At 38.2% G+C, this 16,126-nt stretch overlaps 1 protein-coding gene and 1 long non-coding RNA gene across 8 annotated transcripts in view; one reads left to right on the plus strand and one right to left on the minus strand.

The window, feature by feature from the left end:
* LOC105481969 (RNA binding protein, mRNA processing factor) overlaps positions 1 to 16,126 on the minus strand; it is a 189,409-nt gene that overhangs the window by 80,382 nt on the left and 92,901 nt on the right. For all 7 annotated transcript variants that reach the window (XM_071068425.1, XM_011741771.3, XM_071068427.1 and 4 more), the window contains 2 exons: positions 15,824 to 15,862; positions 14,267 to 14,329 (listed from right to left, as the gene is read on the minus strand). In XM_071068425.1, the coding sequence (XP_070924526.1) occupies positions 14,267 to 14,329; positions 15,824 to 15,862 (102 nt within the window). The remainder of the gene's footprint in view (positions 1 to 14,266; positions 14,330 to 15,823; positions 15,863 to 16,126) is intronic.
* LOC105481968 (uncharacterized) overlaps positions 1 to 16,126 on the plus strand; it is a 64,818-nt gene that overhangs the window by 9,816 nt on the left and 38,876 nt on the right. The window lies entirely within an intron of this gene.

Raw genomic sequence — 16,126 nt, forward strand, 5'->3', positions numbered from 1 at the left:
CCTGTCTCACTGTTAGGACAATGAAAAAACCCATTGGCACACATTCTTTCCCCTTTGCATCAATGTCTTTTACTCCTGCTACCTGCTAAATGAAAGCTTCAAGGAAGCAGATCCTAGGCAATAGCTCTCAATTCAGTTAAATTTTCAACTCTGATAAGAGGATTTGGGGAAAACCTAGAAACAAACTTTTAATGGTCCATATCGGCTTAATGTTGGCCCAAGACATTCCAGTCTGATGTCTGTCACTGTGAAGTGACACCAAAGAAACTTGAGAATTTTGATGGCCAACTTCACTGACTTAGGAAATCAATAGTGGGTCTGCCTCAACAAAGCACTTCCCTGTATTTCACTAAAGCCTTATGGGTGCCACATCAAAAATTTCAGAAATGTGGCATAGAAATCATGCCCTGTCAATGTGAACATGTAAATGATTTCCGGATTACGTGATTCATCTCTGTAAAGCTCAGATCATAGGCTTAAATCTGTGAATTTGGCACCAAAAAGAAAAAAAGAAAACAACAATAAAACAGACAAAAGAAATCACAACCTTATTCTTAAAGAAGCCAGTCTATATTACTGAAACAGGCCAGTCTAGAAAATACACACCCAGTTAGAGTGCAGCCAATGAAAAAGTAGGCGGGTTTATGTGCAAATTCATTATCAATTACAGCTTTAAAAATAGCTTGTAGGCCGGGCGCGGTGGCTCAAGCCTGTAATCCCAGCACTTTGGGAGGCTGAGACGGGCGGATCACGAGTTCAGGAGATCGAGACCATCCTGGCTAACACGGTGAAACCCCGTCTCTACTAAAATACAAAAAAAAAATTAGCCGGGCGAGGTGGCGGGCGCCTGTACTCCCAGCTACTCGGGAGGCTGAGGCAGGAGAATGGCGTGAACCCGGGAGGCGGGGCTTGCAGTGAGCTGAGATCCGGCCACTGCACTCCAGCCTGGGCAACAAAACTAGACTCCGTCTCAAAAAAAAATAAAATAAAATAAAAAATAAAAAAAAATAAAAAAAATAAAAATAGCTTGTATCTCTTTTCCTAGTGACAGCAAATTGAGAGAATCACTTTCATTCATAAGGGCCACATATGTGCCTACACAGCTTCTGCCAGTACAAAACCCAGGATTAAACTGGGAAGGGATGGGTTTTGAAATACTTACTAATTTCGTATCCAATTAGTAGATGACGATATAGATCCTTTAAAGATAAAAGCGGTATTTTTTTTTTAGTCAAAGGGTTACTGGTGTTGACAAGTGTGGTGTCAGCTCTTTAAAGAAAGGACTAATTATACATAATTGCACATTAATCTTCTAATTTATTGAAAAGAAGATCAACCTACTTTTGCATCTAATACATATTATGCACATATCAGGCAAAATGAGACAATGGATGCATGCATGTGTGAAAGTGCTTTATGCACTCAAAGATAAGCTGAATGATTAACACTGTGTAACATAAAAAGTCTCAGAGAATTATTTTAAAAAACAAGCGTGTCGGCTGGGCATGGTGGCTCACACCTGTAATGCCAGCACTTTGGGAGGGGCAGGTGCATCACTTGAGGTCAGGAGTTAGAGACCAGCCTGACAAACATGGTGAAACCCCATCTCTACTAAAAATACAAAACTTAGCCAGACATGGTGCTGCATGCCTGTAATCCCAGCTACTCAGGAGGCTGAGGCAGAAGAATTGCCTGAACCATGGAGGTAGAGGTTGCAGTGAGCCAAGATTGTGCCATTGCACTCCAGCCTGGGCAACAAGAGCGAAACTCTGTCGGGGGTGGGGTGGGGTGGGGTTGTCTGTGTCTACATAGAAAAGCACATGAAAATTAAGTCCCACTTGTGAGGTAGGCAGACTAAGAGAATGCATTTAATGTGCTCTTCTTTTAGCTTCACCTTAAGTGCTTGTTAGGTCATTTGAGGACCTATCTTAACTTTCTGTATATGTTTAAGGATCATTCTGCAAAGTTTACTTTGACCTTTTATTAGTGGCTGGTGCAGAAGAAAAAAAAAGAGGTAGGAGGAGGAGAGAAAGCAGTACTGACATAAACAAACTCTACAATTGGGAAAAAAAAAAAAAAAAAAAAAAAAACACAGTTGCCTAAACTTTCCAAAACCATTTTGAGAAGGTTTCTATTTAAAGATCAGACATAGACCACACTAGGCCTCCAAGTATATTTTCACAATCCTGTTTCTGCTCTCCATTATTTTAGTAATGAACCCCCCAGCCCCCAAGAGGATCCAGTGAAGCCTCCCACCCTGTGTGTGCCCAACCAAGTTTAGGTAACGTTAATGAAGTTAAACACCAAGAGCAAGTAGAAAACATGTGCATTTTCTTGTTTTCTTCCCCCTCCCCCAAAGATAATCACTATCTCGATCTAGTTACTAATTTTCAAACTGTACAACTTGACAATAACAAATTTTTAGAAAGAAAAAGCTGTATTACATTTAAAAAATACAAATAATTTTATAAGTCAATGGTTTTATATCCTTAATTTCACTAAGGATAAAAATGAGCCATTTATACCAATATATTATTTACTGGTCCTCAACATCATTTACTAATACCATTTACTAAATTAATCAGTAGGGGTTGGAGGAGATGTCGCTGACGAATTTCATAAGAATACAGAAATAAGGAAAGCAGGTAAATTTGCTCCTTAACCCTATTGTTAAAACACCTTTAACACACACCATCAAATGGCTTGCAAGCTCCTTCTAACCAAGAACTTGGGGCTGAAGGGACAAGTTAATTGAAAAGAATGTAAACAGTCAAGTCCAAACTTAGGAAGTTCACTGCAAAGTACTTCCTGTGCTGCACAGGGAGCCAAAACAAAATGAGGCAAAACCTATCTCGCCTCTAAACAACTGAAATCAGTGTTCTTCCTCTAATGAATCCTTGCAATTAGATTACTAGTGATCTAACCAAACTGAGGCTGACTTTCTCCCTTTCTGCAAAAAGGCTTATCTATACAATAAACTCTAAGTCAGTTGGGAGGCCAAGGTGGCTGCATCATGAGGTCAGGAGTTGGAGACCAGCTGACCAACATGGTGAAATGCTGTCGCTACTAAAAACACAAAAATTAGCACTGCGTGGTGGCGCGCGCCTGTAATCCCAGCTACTCAGGAGGCTGAGGCAGGAGAATCGCTTGAATGCTGGAGGCGGAGGTTGCAGTGAGCCAAGATTGCACCACTGCACTCCAGCCTGGGTAACAGAGCAAGGCTCCGTCTCAGGGAAAAAAAGAAAAACCCTTTAAGTCAGGAATCTCACTGGCTGCTAAAGAAACATCATAATCAAAGGATTTTGGGTCTTTGAAACAGAGATTCAATTAGAATTTGAAATGGAGAAAGATGTGCACAATCAAGATAGAATAAAATGGAGATGAGGATGTGTTTGTTTGGCTTACAATATTTCATTGGCTTAAGAATATTAAGGATAACGTTGCAACTGTGTTTCCCTGATGAGCTCCAAGAAAGGAAGGATGAATAATTTTGCCATTAACTATAAGTCAATGTTTAGAAATACTCTGAATACACTGGAATTTGGGGTTCCACCAAAATTATTTTAAAAACCAGTATACGGAAAAAGAGACTTTAGCCAGGCATGGTGGCTCACGCCTGTAATCCCAGCACTGTAGGAGGCCGAGGCAGGCAGATCACGAGGTCAGGAGTTCAAGACCAGCCTGACCAACACGGTAAGACCTCATCTCTACTAAAAACTCAAAAATTAGCCGGGTGTGGCAGTGCGCTCCTGTAGTCCCAGCTACTCAGGAGGCTGAGGCAGATGAATAGCCTGAACCCGGGAGGCAGAGGTTGCAGTGAACTGGTATCACACCACTGCACTCCTGTCTGGGTGACAGAGCGAGACTCCGTCTCAGAAAAAAGAGAAGAGAGAAGAGAGGAGACAGGAGAAGAGAGAAGAGAGAAAAGAAAAGAGAAAAGCGAAAAGAAAAAGGAAAAGGAAAAGAGAAAAAGAAACTTTAGGAATAAAAAAGTCCTTTGTGAAGGTTGTCATTATCATTAATTATCAGCATTTTTACCATTATTGAATGCCAATGGCTTTAAAAATACCCATCTTGGTCAGGAGCAATGGCTCACAGCTGTAATCCCAACACTTTGCAAAGCTGAGCAGAGAGATCACTTGAGGCCAGGAGTTTGAGACCAGCCTGGGCAACACAGAGAGACACCACTTCTCCAAAACATAAAAAAATTAGCCAGGCCTGGTGGCATGTGGCTGTGGTCCTAGCTATTCGGGAGGCTGAGGTTGGAGGGGCACTTAAGGCTGGGAGGTTGAGGCTGTAGTGAGTCATGATCGCACCACTGCACTCCAGCCTGGGCAACAGGACAAGACCCCGTCTTAACAACAAAAAATCAAAAACCAACGAAAACACCCACCATCTCATTTAATTTGATCCTCTTACCCTTTGAGGTGGCCACGATCAACAGCATAGGAAGGAAAATCAAGGCTTGAAGAAGAGCCCCCAAATCAGTAAAGTGACAGGGCCTGGATACAAATCAGGTCAGCTGGATTCAGATACCCTCATGACTGGTTATCAAGAAGACATACTTCCATTGTTCTCTTCTTAGCTTCAATTAACAAATTTAGTGCCTTTTTACAGTACAAACTCACTAACACTTGATGTTATGCAGAAATACATAAAATCACCCTACCATCAAATACACACTATGTTTTTAATGTCAGTGTATTAAAATTTTTAAGAATAGTTTCAAGCGTGTTTTCAGAATTTGGTAAACACCTCTACAGATAAATCAAGGGGACAGGGTGAAATTTTGTTAAAATCAACATCTTCCTGCTAGAGTTACCTAGGGTCATCCCTAAGCCTAAAAGCCTTTCCTCCATTCATTTTGTCACTCATTTATAGAGCATTCTAAGATGTGTGAAGAGTCAGATTCTGTTTCACACCTGGTTGTTTGCCTTTTCCACAGAGGTGTATCTATGACCTGTAATCTTAAATAACCGTTTCTGCCTTATATTCAACGTTCTTTTATTTAGACATTATTACATCTGACTTCTAAGTGAATACCTAAATTCTGTGACACATTATACAGAAATTACTTTGGATGGATTGTATTTTTATTTTTATTTTTGACAGTACACATAGAAATAATGCTTTTATAGTTCACGTTTTTGTTCCTTTGTTATAAAGTAATGTGATGTGAATTCCTTTTCCATCTAAACTTATTTTCATGTCCTATGTTTACAAATTTAACTCTTTAAGTACTCTGTGTATTTATTCATTCATTTACATATGACTGATGTCTTGTGTAAGGCAAATAAAGGAGAAAACAGATTTAAAAATTCAAAATATAAGAGAACTGTTGGTCATAAGTTTATAGTAGAAATTTTCTACCCCACTGCTTTTCTGGGGAAATTATTTTGAACTTCTGATTAAAAACAATAATCCTAAAAATTAACTTGCTACACAATGGCCAGGAAAAAAAAAATATCCTTTTATGCAATGACCAGGTTACTCAAAGCATCACTTAGTTTTTCAAAATGTTATCTACTGAAACTTAACACTAGATTTTTAGAAGAGAAATTTTAGTCTTGAAAATATACTTCATGGTGTATTTTTCTATAAATATTAGTTTTGTTAACAGATTTTATTATCTTTTAGATTCTAGATTAGTCTAATCATGTTCACTAAAATTTGGTTTTATTTATTTCTCCTAGTTTCATATTTATTATGTATTATATAATTTTTCACATTCTATAAACATTTACTCTATTTCTTCTCCCTCACTTATTTTACATATAAAAAATTTTGACTATTTGTAATTTTCATTAAAAATTTTTTAATGCATCCATGTAATTATTAAATGTCTATAAACAGCAAAAAAAAAGGCTGCATTTAATTATAAAGAAAGAAAATACCTCATATTGTATACACTTGAAACAGTACAATAATTAACCAGTATCTATCAAAACACCTTATTCGATCTTTGAGATGGTTAAGTCCTACCTGGCTCCCCAAGGTTGTTTTTTTTTTTTGAGACAGAGTCTCCTCTGTCCCCCGGGCTGGCGTGCAGTGGCGCGATCTCGGCTCACTGCAAGCTCCGCCTCCCGGGTTCCTGCCATTCTCCTGCCTCAGCCTCCCAAGTAGCTGGGACTACAGGCGCCCGCCACCGCGCCTGGCTAATTTTTTGTATTTTTAGTAGAGACGGGGTTTCACCATGTTAGCCAGGATAGTCTCGATCTCCTGACCTTGTGATCTGCCCGCCTTGGCCTCCCAACGTGCTGGGATTACAGGCGTGAGCCACCGCGCCCAGCCAGGTTTTAAAATGTTTTAATGCATTCCAGTTACAGAGTAAGACCAAGGGTTCTAGCTTTGCGCAGCAGAAGTTCAAATCCTTATGGATTATCAGGAGCATTAAGCCAGTGTGTGAAAGGGAACTCTGAAGACCCTAGTCATTGTGATGATGTGATCATTCACTAAAAGTAAAAAAGAACAAAGACGACAGTGATTTAAGCTGCCAAAATGTGCTGCCCTGCAGAACCATCAGTAATGTCAAGACAGTCAAGACATTAAGACTTCTTGGTTCTAAAACTGGCTTGGCATCTTAGCAGCCAAAACAAGATCTAGCAAAAGACTCACTCTGCACTTCATGTTCCAAAAACACTAACTATATTTTCTATTTACATTTACAATAGAGGCAAATTAGATCCACAACACTTTCTGAAATGTCTGAAAAAACATGGAGAAAGGGTGAGGTCAAATGGGGTATCATATTTAAAATGGCATGAGTTTTAAAATGATGTAAGTTTAAACAAATAGATCCTCAAAAAAGCCTTAAGGAAAATTCTGAAAGCTATTTCACACAGTAATGTAATTATCTGATGAAGTGTTCTACCTAGAGAAGAGCTGGGTGAAGTAGAGATTTCCACATATACTTGTCATTGGAATATATACACTGGTTTACGTGTGAGAACGTGTGGTTCTTCCTCCCTATTTCCCCAGGGAAAGGATGCCACTAACATTTCTGATTACTTTTCTTTCTTTAAACTTCCTTGAGATTCTTTTTTTTTTGAGACAGTCTTGCTCCATCGCTCAGGCTGGAGTGCAATGCCACAATCTCAGCTCACTGCAAGCTCCATCTCCTGGGTTCAAGCAATTCTCCTGCCTCAGCCTCCCAAGTAGGTGGGATAACAGGCACCCACCACGGTGCCGAGCTAATTTTTTGGTTTTTTCTTTTTGTATTTTTAGTAACGTCGGGGTTTCACCACGTTGGCCAGCCTAGTAAAGAGTAGGAGCACTGGATACAGACCTGGGGTGAATCCTGTTTAATTAATTAATTAATTTAATTAATTTTTTTTTTTTTGAGATGAAGTCTCGCTCTGTCACCCAGACTGGAATGCAGTGGTGTGATCTTGGCTCACTGCAACCTCCGCCTCCCAGATTCAAGTGATTCTCGTGCCTCAGCCTCCGGAGTAGCTGGAATTACAGGCTACCACCATGCCTGGCTAAATTTTGTATTTTCAGTAGAGACAGGGTTTCACCATGTTGGACCAGGCTGGTCTGGAATGCCTGACCTCAGGTGATCCGCCCACCTCGGCCTCCCAAACTACTGGGATTATAGTCATGAGCTACTGTGCCTGGCAAGGTTCTTTCACTAGTGTTTAATTTTCTAGTTTCCTAAGTAAATGCTTCATAAATTCAAATAATCAACTTACTCTTCTTCAGGAAAAAATTGAAGACTACTTAAATAAATGCATCTTCATTTGTTTTTAACTTTTAACTTACGTGCTATTATAATCGTAAGGAGGTTTTATAACATCCAAAAATTGCAGGGCCACCATGAAGAGAACAGAGCCAGAACAAAGAAAATCTGAGCAGATTCTAGAACTAAATAATCACTCAGTGGGCACTTGTTAACTAGTGCTTTCTTTCTGAATTGTACATGGGTTAGGAGTCACTTTTGGTGGTATGCCTTTCATGGTGAGTCAATTTCAAATTTCTTTGCGGGGAGTTCACTGGATACGGCTGTTTGTCAAGCTCCAAAGTGCATGCACATAGCTGAGAAAAACAACAAAAGGGCCCAATGGCCCCACATCACAGCAGCTTTATACTGGCACAAGCCTAGTTCCCAACCCTGTGACGTCAAATGGCTGCCTTAAAAGTCTGCAAGTCAAGAGTTAAGCAGTTATAAACAGATTTAACAGATAAACACTAGATCAGGCCCATGATCTCATCTGGCAATCCTGCATATTTCCCATCTAAAAGTCCCAGCTGGGATCTTACTAATTGGGCCTCTTTAACCCACTTTCAGCAATATGCTAAATGAAACTTAAGGAGAAAATTTCAAAACTGATAAGAAACATATTGATATAGTGTCTAGTGGGGGCCAGCGGAGTTGAGCTAGGCCATCTGGACGCTTATATTTGTAAAAAGTTTTGTTTGGTGGAAATAATTCACCTAACTCACAAGCTGTACAAATATTAAGATCAAAAGTCCTAACTTGCACAGGCTGTCAGGAAAACCTGTAACACAGGAAACAGAGACTGTCTAACCAAGCTGAAATGTTTGTGTAGCCAGTGCAGGTCTTAACTGCTCTGGTATCCCCTCCATACTTAACGGTCTGTCCCAGTACTTCTGGCCAAGAAAATATATTCATGGTATAGGTTTACTTACAGAGCATTTGCAAATGCTTTTGCTTGTTTTCCCTTTACCATTTCGAAGTAAATAATACCTCCACCTCACAAATGAGAAACCTGGTATAGAACTAATGAATTAATTATATCTACTTATAAAGAACCTTGGTAGCTGGAAAGCTCAAACTATTTAATATAATAAATTATGTACGAGACGGTAATCACTGTGATATTTATAAATAACTGTAGTGTTTATTTGAATGCCAGGAATTTATGGAAATGAAAAAAGGGCTAAGTTTTCCTGATCATATCAGCTGTTTTTTCAACATCTGACACTATCAAGTCTTTTCTCAGCACATTTTCTTACAAATTATTAAAGTTTTCTAAAATTCTCTCTTAACTGCAAATACTATTGAATCAAATTTTTTCAACAGTCAAGAAATAATTTAATATTTTATACATTTTTAGTTTAGATACAATTTTTCCATTTATTATTAAGGTTTCTTTGCAATGGAAGTCTGAGTGGCAGCCATTTTACCTCTTTTAAACAAAACTGCTTTTCAACTCTTTATTCCAAAATCTATTTAGACCCTGACAAAATACCTTTCCTTCAAGTTCTGTCTCATTAAAAGAGTAATACAAGGGTTGAGTTTTTCCCATATCTGTTATTTATTAATAAGTAAAACAAAGGCAGTTCCATTACTTAGAACTGTCACAGAAATGTTACTTGTCCCTGCTAAAAGAAACATTTTAAGTCATGTGAAATTCCTACAGAAATCAAATCTACTATTAAAATCAGTCAAAAAGCATTTAGCAAGAATCCACGATTGCTTCATATCTACTAGAATGGTTATAATTTTAAAAACAGAAACAAGTTTTGAATGCAAAATGGTGCAACCACTATGGAAAACAATTACAAACCAAAGTAAATAAAAAGCTAACATAATGATCACCACATGACCCAGAAATTCTACTCCTAGGTATACCCAAAGGAATTTTAACAGATTCAGATACTTACACATCAATGTTCACTGTGGCCTTATTCGCAATAGTCAAAAGGTGGAAACAATCTAAGCATCCATCAACAAATGAATGGATAAACAAAATGTACATATCCATATAATACAATTTTATTCAGCTATAAAAAGGAATTCGATTCTGGTAAATGCCACAGCATGGATAAATCTCAAAAATGTTATGCTAAGAAGAAGAGCCAGAAGCAAAAATAAAAATATTTCATTATTTAGAATAGGCAAATTCACAGAGAAAGCAAGCAGATTAGAGATTACCAGGGGCTGGGGAAAAGGGAGAATGGGGAGGTATTTACTGCATGAGGGCTATAGAGTTTCTGCTTGGGTTGATGAAAAAGTTTGAAAATAGTGGTAATGATTGCACAACATGGTGAACGTAAATAATGCCAAGAAAGCGTACATTTAAAAGTCATTAAAATAGCAACATTTTTAATGTATTTTACCGTAATTTTAAAAAATAAGGTAATATACCAAAAGCCATTATATTTTTAAAATGGGTGAATCATATGCAAATTACATCTCAAGAGCTATCTGGAAGAAAAACAACACTGAACTTGGAGGTTCACTGATAATTAGAGATCACTTAGATTAATGAGCACAGTTTGAGAGTAAAGCTAATTACTACACTAGCCTAAGCAATTTTGGTTAGGAAGGCAATTTGTAGTGATGTACACAGACTTCTCTAGTTCTCACGTGACTTAATTCAGTCTAAGATAAAACCTAGCCCAATAACAACTATCCAAAATCAGGAAAGGAAGGATAACAAATGAATGGCACATATACTAAAGAGTTCACAACTTTTTAAAGTAATGGCCCATTTCCAGACACCAGTAAGACAAGACAACGCCAAAACAGGTCATTACAGAGATCTCTACATTAGCAGAGATCATGCGTAAGCCTGAATTGAAGGTTAACTACAAATCATTCTTATTTATAAAAACAAGATTCCTACTAGACAATAATGACAATTTGAAGTCCTCACAGTTGCTGGGAATAGCCAGATGGTTTACTCCCACATCTGTTGGGGATCTTCACCCTTCCACATGCTCTGCTTCCGTATTCCTTTTAAACATTTCCACAAGTCAGAATTTCTCCTACATCCAGCTAACTCCCTATAGTAGTGCATCTGATTTACCTTCCAAAATTATAAACAAGTCCTAAAAATAATTTGATACTTAAGATTTTCAGTGCCCCCTTCCTTTAGCTTGGAAATTCAAAACAGGTACAGAAATTACAAACTGAGTTAAAGACAAAGAATAGGTCAGATATTGTGCTGCCAGGTTAAAGAATGGATGGGGCTTTTAATGATGTGGATTAATGAGACCAAAGATAACCCGAAAAGAAGTCTGGGTTTGAGTTATTCTTTGCCTAACGTGGGACTTTTTGCTATAGAAACAAAACGTGCTGTATTTAACTTTAGAAGGTTTGAGTAGTTCCCTGATAAAAAGTTCAGTTACAACTTAATTCAATCTGAGCATGTTTTTTCATACAATTATCAAAATGGCTGAAGCCCAGTCCAAAAACGGAAGAAAATAGATTTTAAAAATCAGTCATTTTGAGAAAAGACTAATCATTAATACTAACAACTGAACCAGACAGCAATCAAGACAGAAACAACAAAAAGAGAAAGTAAACATGGAGAAGTGGTTCGTAACAATAAACTATTCTACACAGGGAAACTTACTGGATTCAGGCATATGTTTCCCAATAGTGGAATAAAACAAAACATTACAACATTGAATTCTCTCTCCAAAGGAAAATAAGAAAATGTTGTTAAGAGAACCCTGGACAGATGACATGAGAGGAGAAAACTTTTAATGGCTACAAGCATCATATGTTTTTAACTCATCAATTAGAAAAGATGACCCTGAAAAGAGCCTAATATGTTGGGTCACAAAGAATATACCTATTGGGCTTCATGATTAAATACATGACCTTGAATGGGTCTGCTCCATGGTCACACACTGAACTTTACAGTGGACATTTGTCCTGGACATTGTGAATTAAACAGTCTTTAACTGCCACAAGGAAAAATGCAGCAACATCCCATGTACAAAGCAAGCAAAAAGATGTATAAAATGGACAAGGCTTAGATGCAAGAAGTTTACTTTTAGTTGCCTCCTAGTTGGAGCTCTAAACCTACACATGATAAGTGAATCATCCATCCCCTCCAAGTCTGTTTCCCTAACTATAACATCAGGAAGATTTCTAACACCTCTACTACTCTACATAGAAAAGTTCAAAATGTCAAGAGATCAGCCAGGAGCTCAGTAAATGCCTTACACTCTTACATAAGTCAGCTCTGGGCAGCAGTGGGATCATTATTCCACAGGTAAATATGGATTTTCCCTTAGGCCCACAGAACAGGACAAAATTAGACCTGTTTTATTTGGGGTTCTTCCCAAGTTACTAACACACAAGTAGCAAAGAGTATTAATGATTAAAGGAGAAGATACAGCTGAAGAAAGCCGTACTGCCAGTGAAAAAAAAAGAATGGAGAGCCTAGTGCAAGAATAACCTAAAACCAGACCTCAGGACCAGACAACAGTGATCTGTGGCCAGCTGACACAGGGGCAAACAGGGTTAAACACCTCTATCATTATATTACAGTAGGTTCATTACCTGCTATTTGTAATGATAACCTTTGAGCACCAAGAAAAATTGAAATTATGTTCACTGTATTCAGTAGGGTGAGGAAACACAGTTTTTTGACTATTATCATTTAAACATTTAAAAAAAAAAAAAGCAAAAAAAACTTCAGGCTGGGTGTCGTGGCTCATGCTTGTAATCTCAACACTCTGGAAGGCCAAGGTGGGAGAATCTCTCTTAAGTCCAGGAGCTGGAGACCAGCCTGGGCAACACAGCAACACCCTGTCTGTCTTTATTCTTTAACAAACTAACAAACAAAACCCTTCGGTTATCTCTAAAAAACAAAAACACAACCTACCGCCTAAGGGAATGTTGCCTTGTCAGATGAGAGGTCACTATAAAAGCCTATTGTTCAGAAAATGAGTCAGTGACATCTTTATACACATAAGAGAAATACAGTAAAGCAATGAGAGCCAAGTCTGAAGCTTCAACTGCTTGTTACTTCCTTTTTAAGAACAATGAAAAGAACATGGTGAAAACTTCATCTAACATAACTTAGAGGACCCAGAATATTTCTGCATTTAGAAGGTACCCACCTGGTTAAAATAAAACACTGCTAAATTGAAATTGTGGTTCTACTTTTAAGTTTAAAGTATCATTATACTGAGAAAATTCTGGTTTTATGTATTTAATGCAAAAATCATAAAACAACTGTTACATCAAAACATTCAATTATATACTGTGCTTCGGTGTATACTACTGGTGCTCAATAAATAATTGGTTTATATTTTGTTCTATAGGAGAGGAACAGAGTGAGTAGGCAGTTATTCTGACCAGGTCATTTATCCAAATCCAGAAAAATTCTGGACTCTGGAATTTCTGGAATCCTAAGATGTTCCTACATGTTTTATATGAAAAACCAACAACAATTAAGGTGTTTCTTCTCAGCGTGTACACATTTTTGTTCCAAAGTCTAAAAACCTTTCAAGGCTGTGTATCAATGACACCATTATGTGAAGTATGAAGACTTTTCCTTGGACCTCTAAGTCATCACCTATACCATGTCTCTCCAACAGCACTCTGCATGGTCTACTCGAAGGAGCAGCTGCAGGTGCCACAGCAACACAAAGGCCAGACACAAGTTCCCAGAAGCCTCCAAAATGGTACCTGTATTACAACCAGTCAAGTGGCTGCTTGCCTTCTAGGAAGCACCCTAAACAGTGCTTCAATCAGCACTTGTTCACAGCCACTTAGGCCAACTGCCTAGAGCATGATGGAGCCAGCCTTCACTGAGACTCCTCGCCTGAGGATTCATCCTCAGCATCTGAAACTACATTCTACTTCCTTTCACCTTCTCTAACTTAGTTCCCCTTAAGTTGTTTAGTTTTTCAACATATTAAGGAGGAAAAATATTCACCAAAACAATACTGGTAAAAGTCTCAAAACACACAGCAACAACACCTACAAACCAAATACAGATGTATTTACTCAATTACAAATGACTGTAATTTATTCTATTACAACACACATCTTTTGGGAAAGCCTTATATGTAAATTTTTAATCAACCAGAATAAAGACTATGAGCAGTTTTTCTTTTTTTTAAATGCTGCATATCTAAAAGGAAAGCCTCATGACATAAAAAAAGCCAGGATTTCAATCTATTCTGAGCATAGTCATGTAGAGTATAATGATGAGCAAGCTAACATGTCAAATATCTCCTCTGGAAAAAACAAAGCAGCACTACACACCACCATGGGATGGGATGGGCTGGATTAAAATAAGACCCACATCATCAGATCTCAGATATTTTGAGCATTTCATTCAAAGCAATCAAAAAGCAGAGTGCTATTTAATAATCTGCACCTCTGATCACAATTCTTGGAAAAAGCTCTTTAGAGGGCTAATTAAATCGATGAATCCCTCCCTCTTAGATTGTGCAGTCATATTCTTTCCACTTGATTTCCCGTCCAAAGAGATTCCATTACTTCCCACCACCTCATATGGAAACCCCCTACAACTACATCATTAGTACTTACATTCAAAGCATTCTTTGCAGCTTCTGCTTCTGAGCGACTGTCAAAACTGACAAAACCTACAGGCTGGGGAAAAAAAGAGAAATATGAAGAAAAAAAAATCAGACGATGTCTATTTTTCTAGGTCAAGGGTGACGTCAAACTGAAGAGCTAAGATAAAGAAATGACCACAGGCAATGGGCAGAAATAAGAAAGCCAAGTCCCGAAGAATCATGACTCAGTGGCTTAGCCAAATTTCTAACATGAATCAAAGGGATGGTGAGGGTAGTTCTTCAAGGGCACAGCTGGGGATTTAGAGAATCATAAAAAAATCTAGAAGTGGTTGAAAGGTGAACAGCAGTGAACAAGGGAATAGAGGAAAACTTGGGTTGGAGAGGCTCTACTTTCCTAAATCAAATTCACTGTACCTCAGTTTCTTCATCTTTTAAAATGGAAAGAGAACCGAATCACCTTTTGGTACACTGTAAGTGCAAGAATACAATGACACAATGATAAAACCCCTGAACTCTCACTGCATGACCAAAATTACAAAGTGAACATTCCTATCTCAAATCCTAAGGGATGCCTTAAAAAATCCTGTGCTGGCTGGACAGGGTGGCTCACGCCTGTAATCCCAGTACTCTGGAAGGCTGAGGTGGGCAGATCACGAGGTCAAGAGATCAAGACCATCCTGGCCAACATGGTGAAACCCCGTCTCTACTACAAACACAAAAACTAGCTGGGTGTGGTGGTGTGCACCTGTAATCCTGGCTACTTGGGAGGCTGAGGCAGGAGAATCGTTTGAACCCGGGAGGCAGAGGTTGCAGTGAGCCGAGATGGCGCCACTGCACTCCAGCCTGGCAACAGAGCGAGACTCTGTCTCAAAAACAAAAAAACAACAACAAAAAATCATCTTCCTAATTAGGCTGTTCAGAGTAAATACAGAAAGGCCATAATCCCTTTGGACTCCCTATCTTTCAGTAGAGAAGGTTGCCTCCAAGATCATTCTTCTCATGAGCCAGAGAGATGAATAGTGATTGGAGAGGTGTGTATGCCAAGTGTTTAGCTTTAAAAAAAAAAAAAAAAAGTATACAGCTACAATCTCTAAGCTTGTATGAACTATCAGAATCACCGACTACCACTTCCATTTTGTACATTCTCTGCTCCATTCTGGACTCGGGACTCTGCCTTAGTTTAGGGGTTTGACAGACAGCATGATCCCTCACTATCTGATATTCACAGATTGTACACGTTTGTTTAACCTCATAAAAAGAAATGGGAAAGACTTGGGAATAAAAGTGAATTTAAATAATAAACCACTATTTTCATTGAACATACAAATCAATCTCAGTATACCACTGTGTTTATCTTTCTCTGGGACAGTCCCTGAAATTCCAGCTGATGATTATAGAATTATGAAGCATTTTCCTGTGCTAATTCCTAATACATCTCACTCTTTATTTTAAAGACAAGAAAACCCTCAAATTCTAACGGGAATAAAAAAAAAAGAATGTCAAGCCCCAGTAACATTACTGAAGAAAGTAAAAAAGTGATCTTTTTATGCCAGTTTAAAATTCTTACCTGTTTAGATGTGAGCTTTATAAGAGAACCCTCATAGCCCTGAAAATAAAAAAAAACCAAGTTTAGCCAAGAGTAACTGTAGTAATACCATCTTGTTCATGTAAAAGTAAGTTCTTTGTTGATTACCTAACTCCTCTTACGAATGTCTCCTAAGTTATCTGGGAAAGCAAATTACACACACGCATGTGCACGTGCACACAAACACACACCTGTTTGCATTCTTGGGGCCTTTAAAAAAATATCAATCTATGGATTCATCTGTGTGTGTTTCTCTTCCTTCTTTTTTTTTTTTCATGAAATTAC

This window comes from Macaca nemestrina, chromosome 8 (genome assembly GCF_043159975.1).
Source record: "Macaca nemestrina isolate mMacNem1 chromosome 8, mMacNem.hap1, whole genome shotgun sequence".
Lineage (NCBI taxonomy): Eukaryota > Metazoa > Chordata > Mammalia > Primates > Cercopithecidae > Macaca > Macaca nemestrina.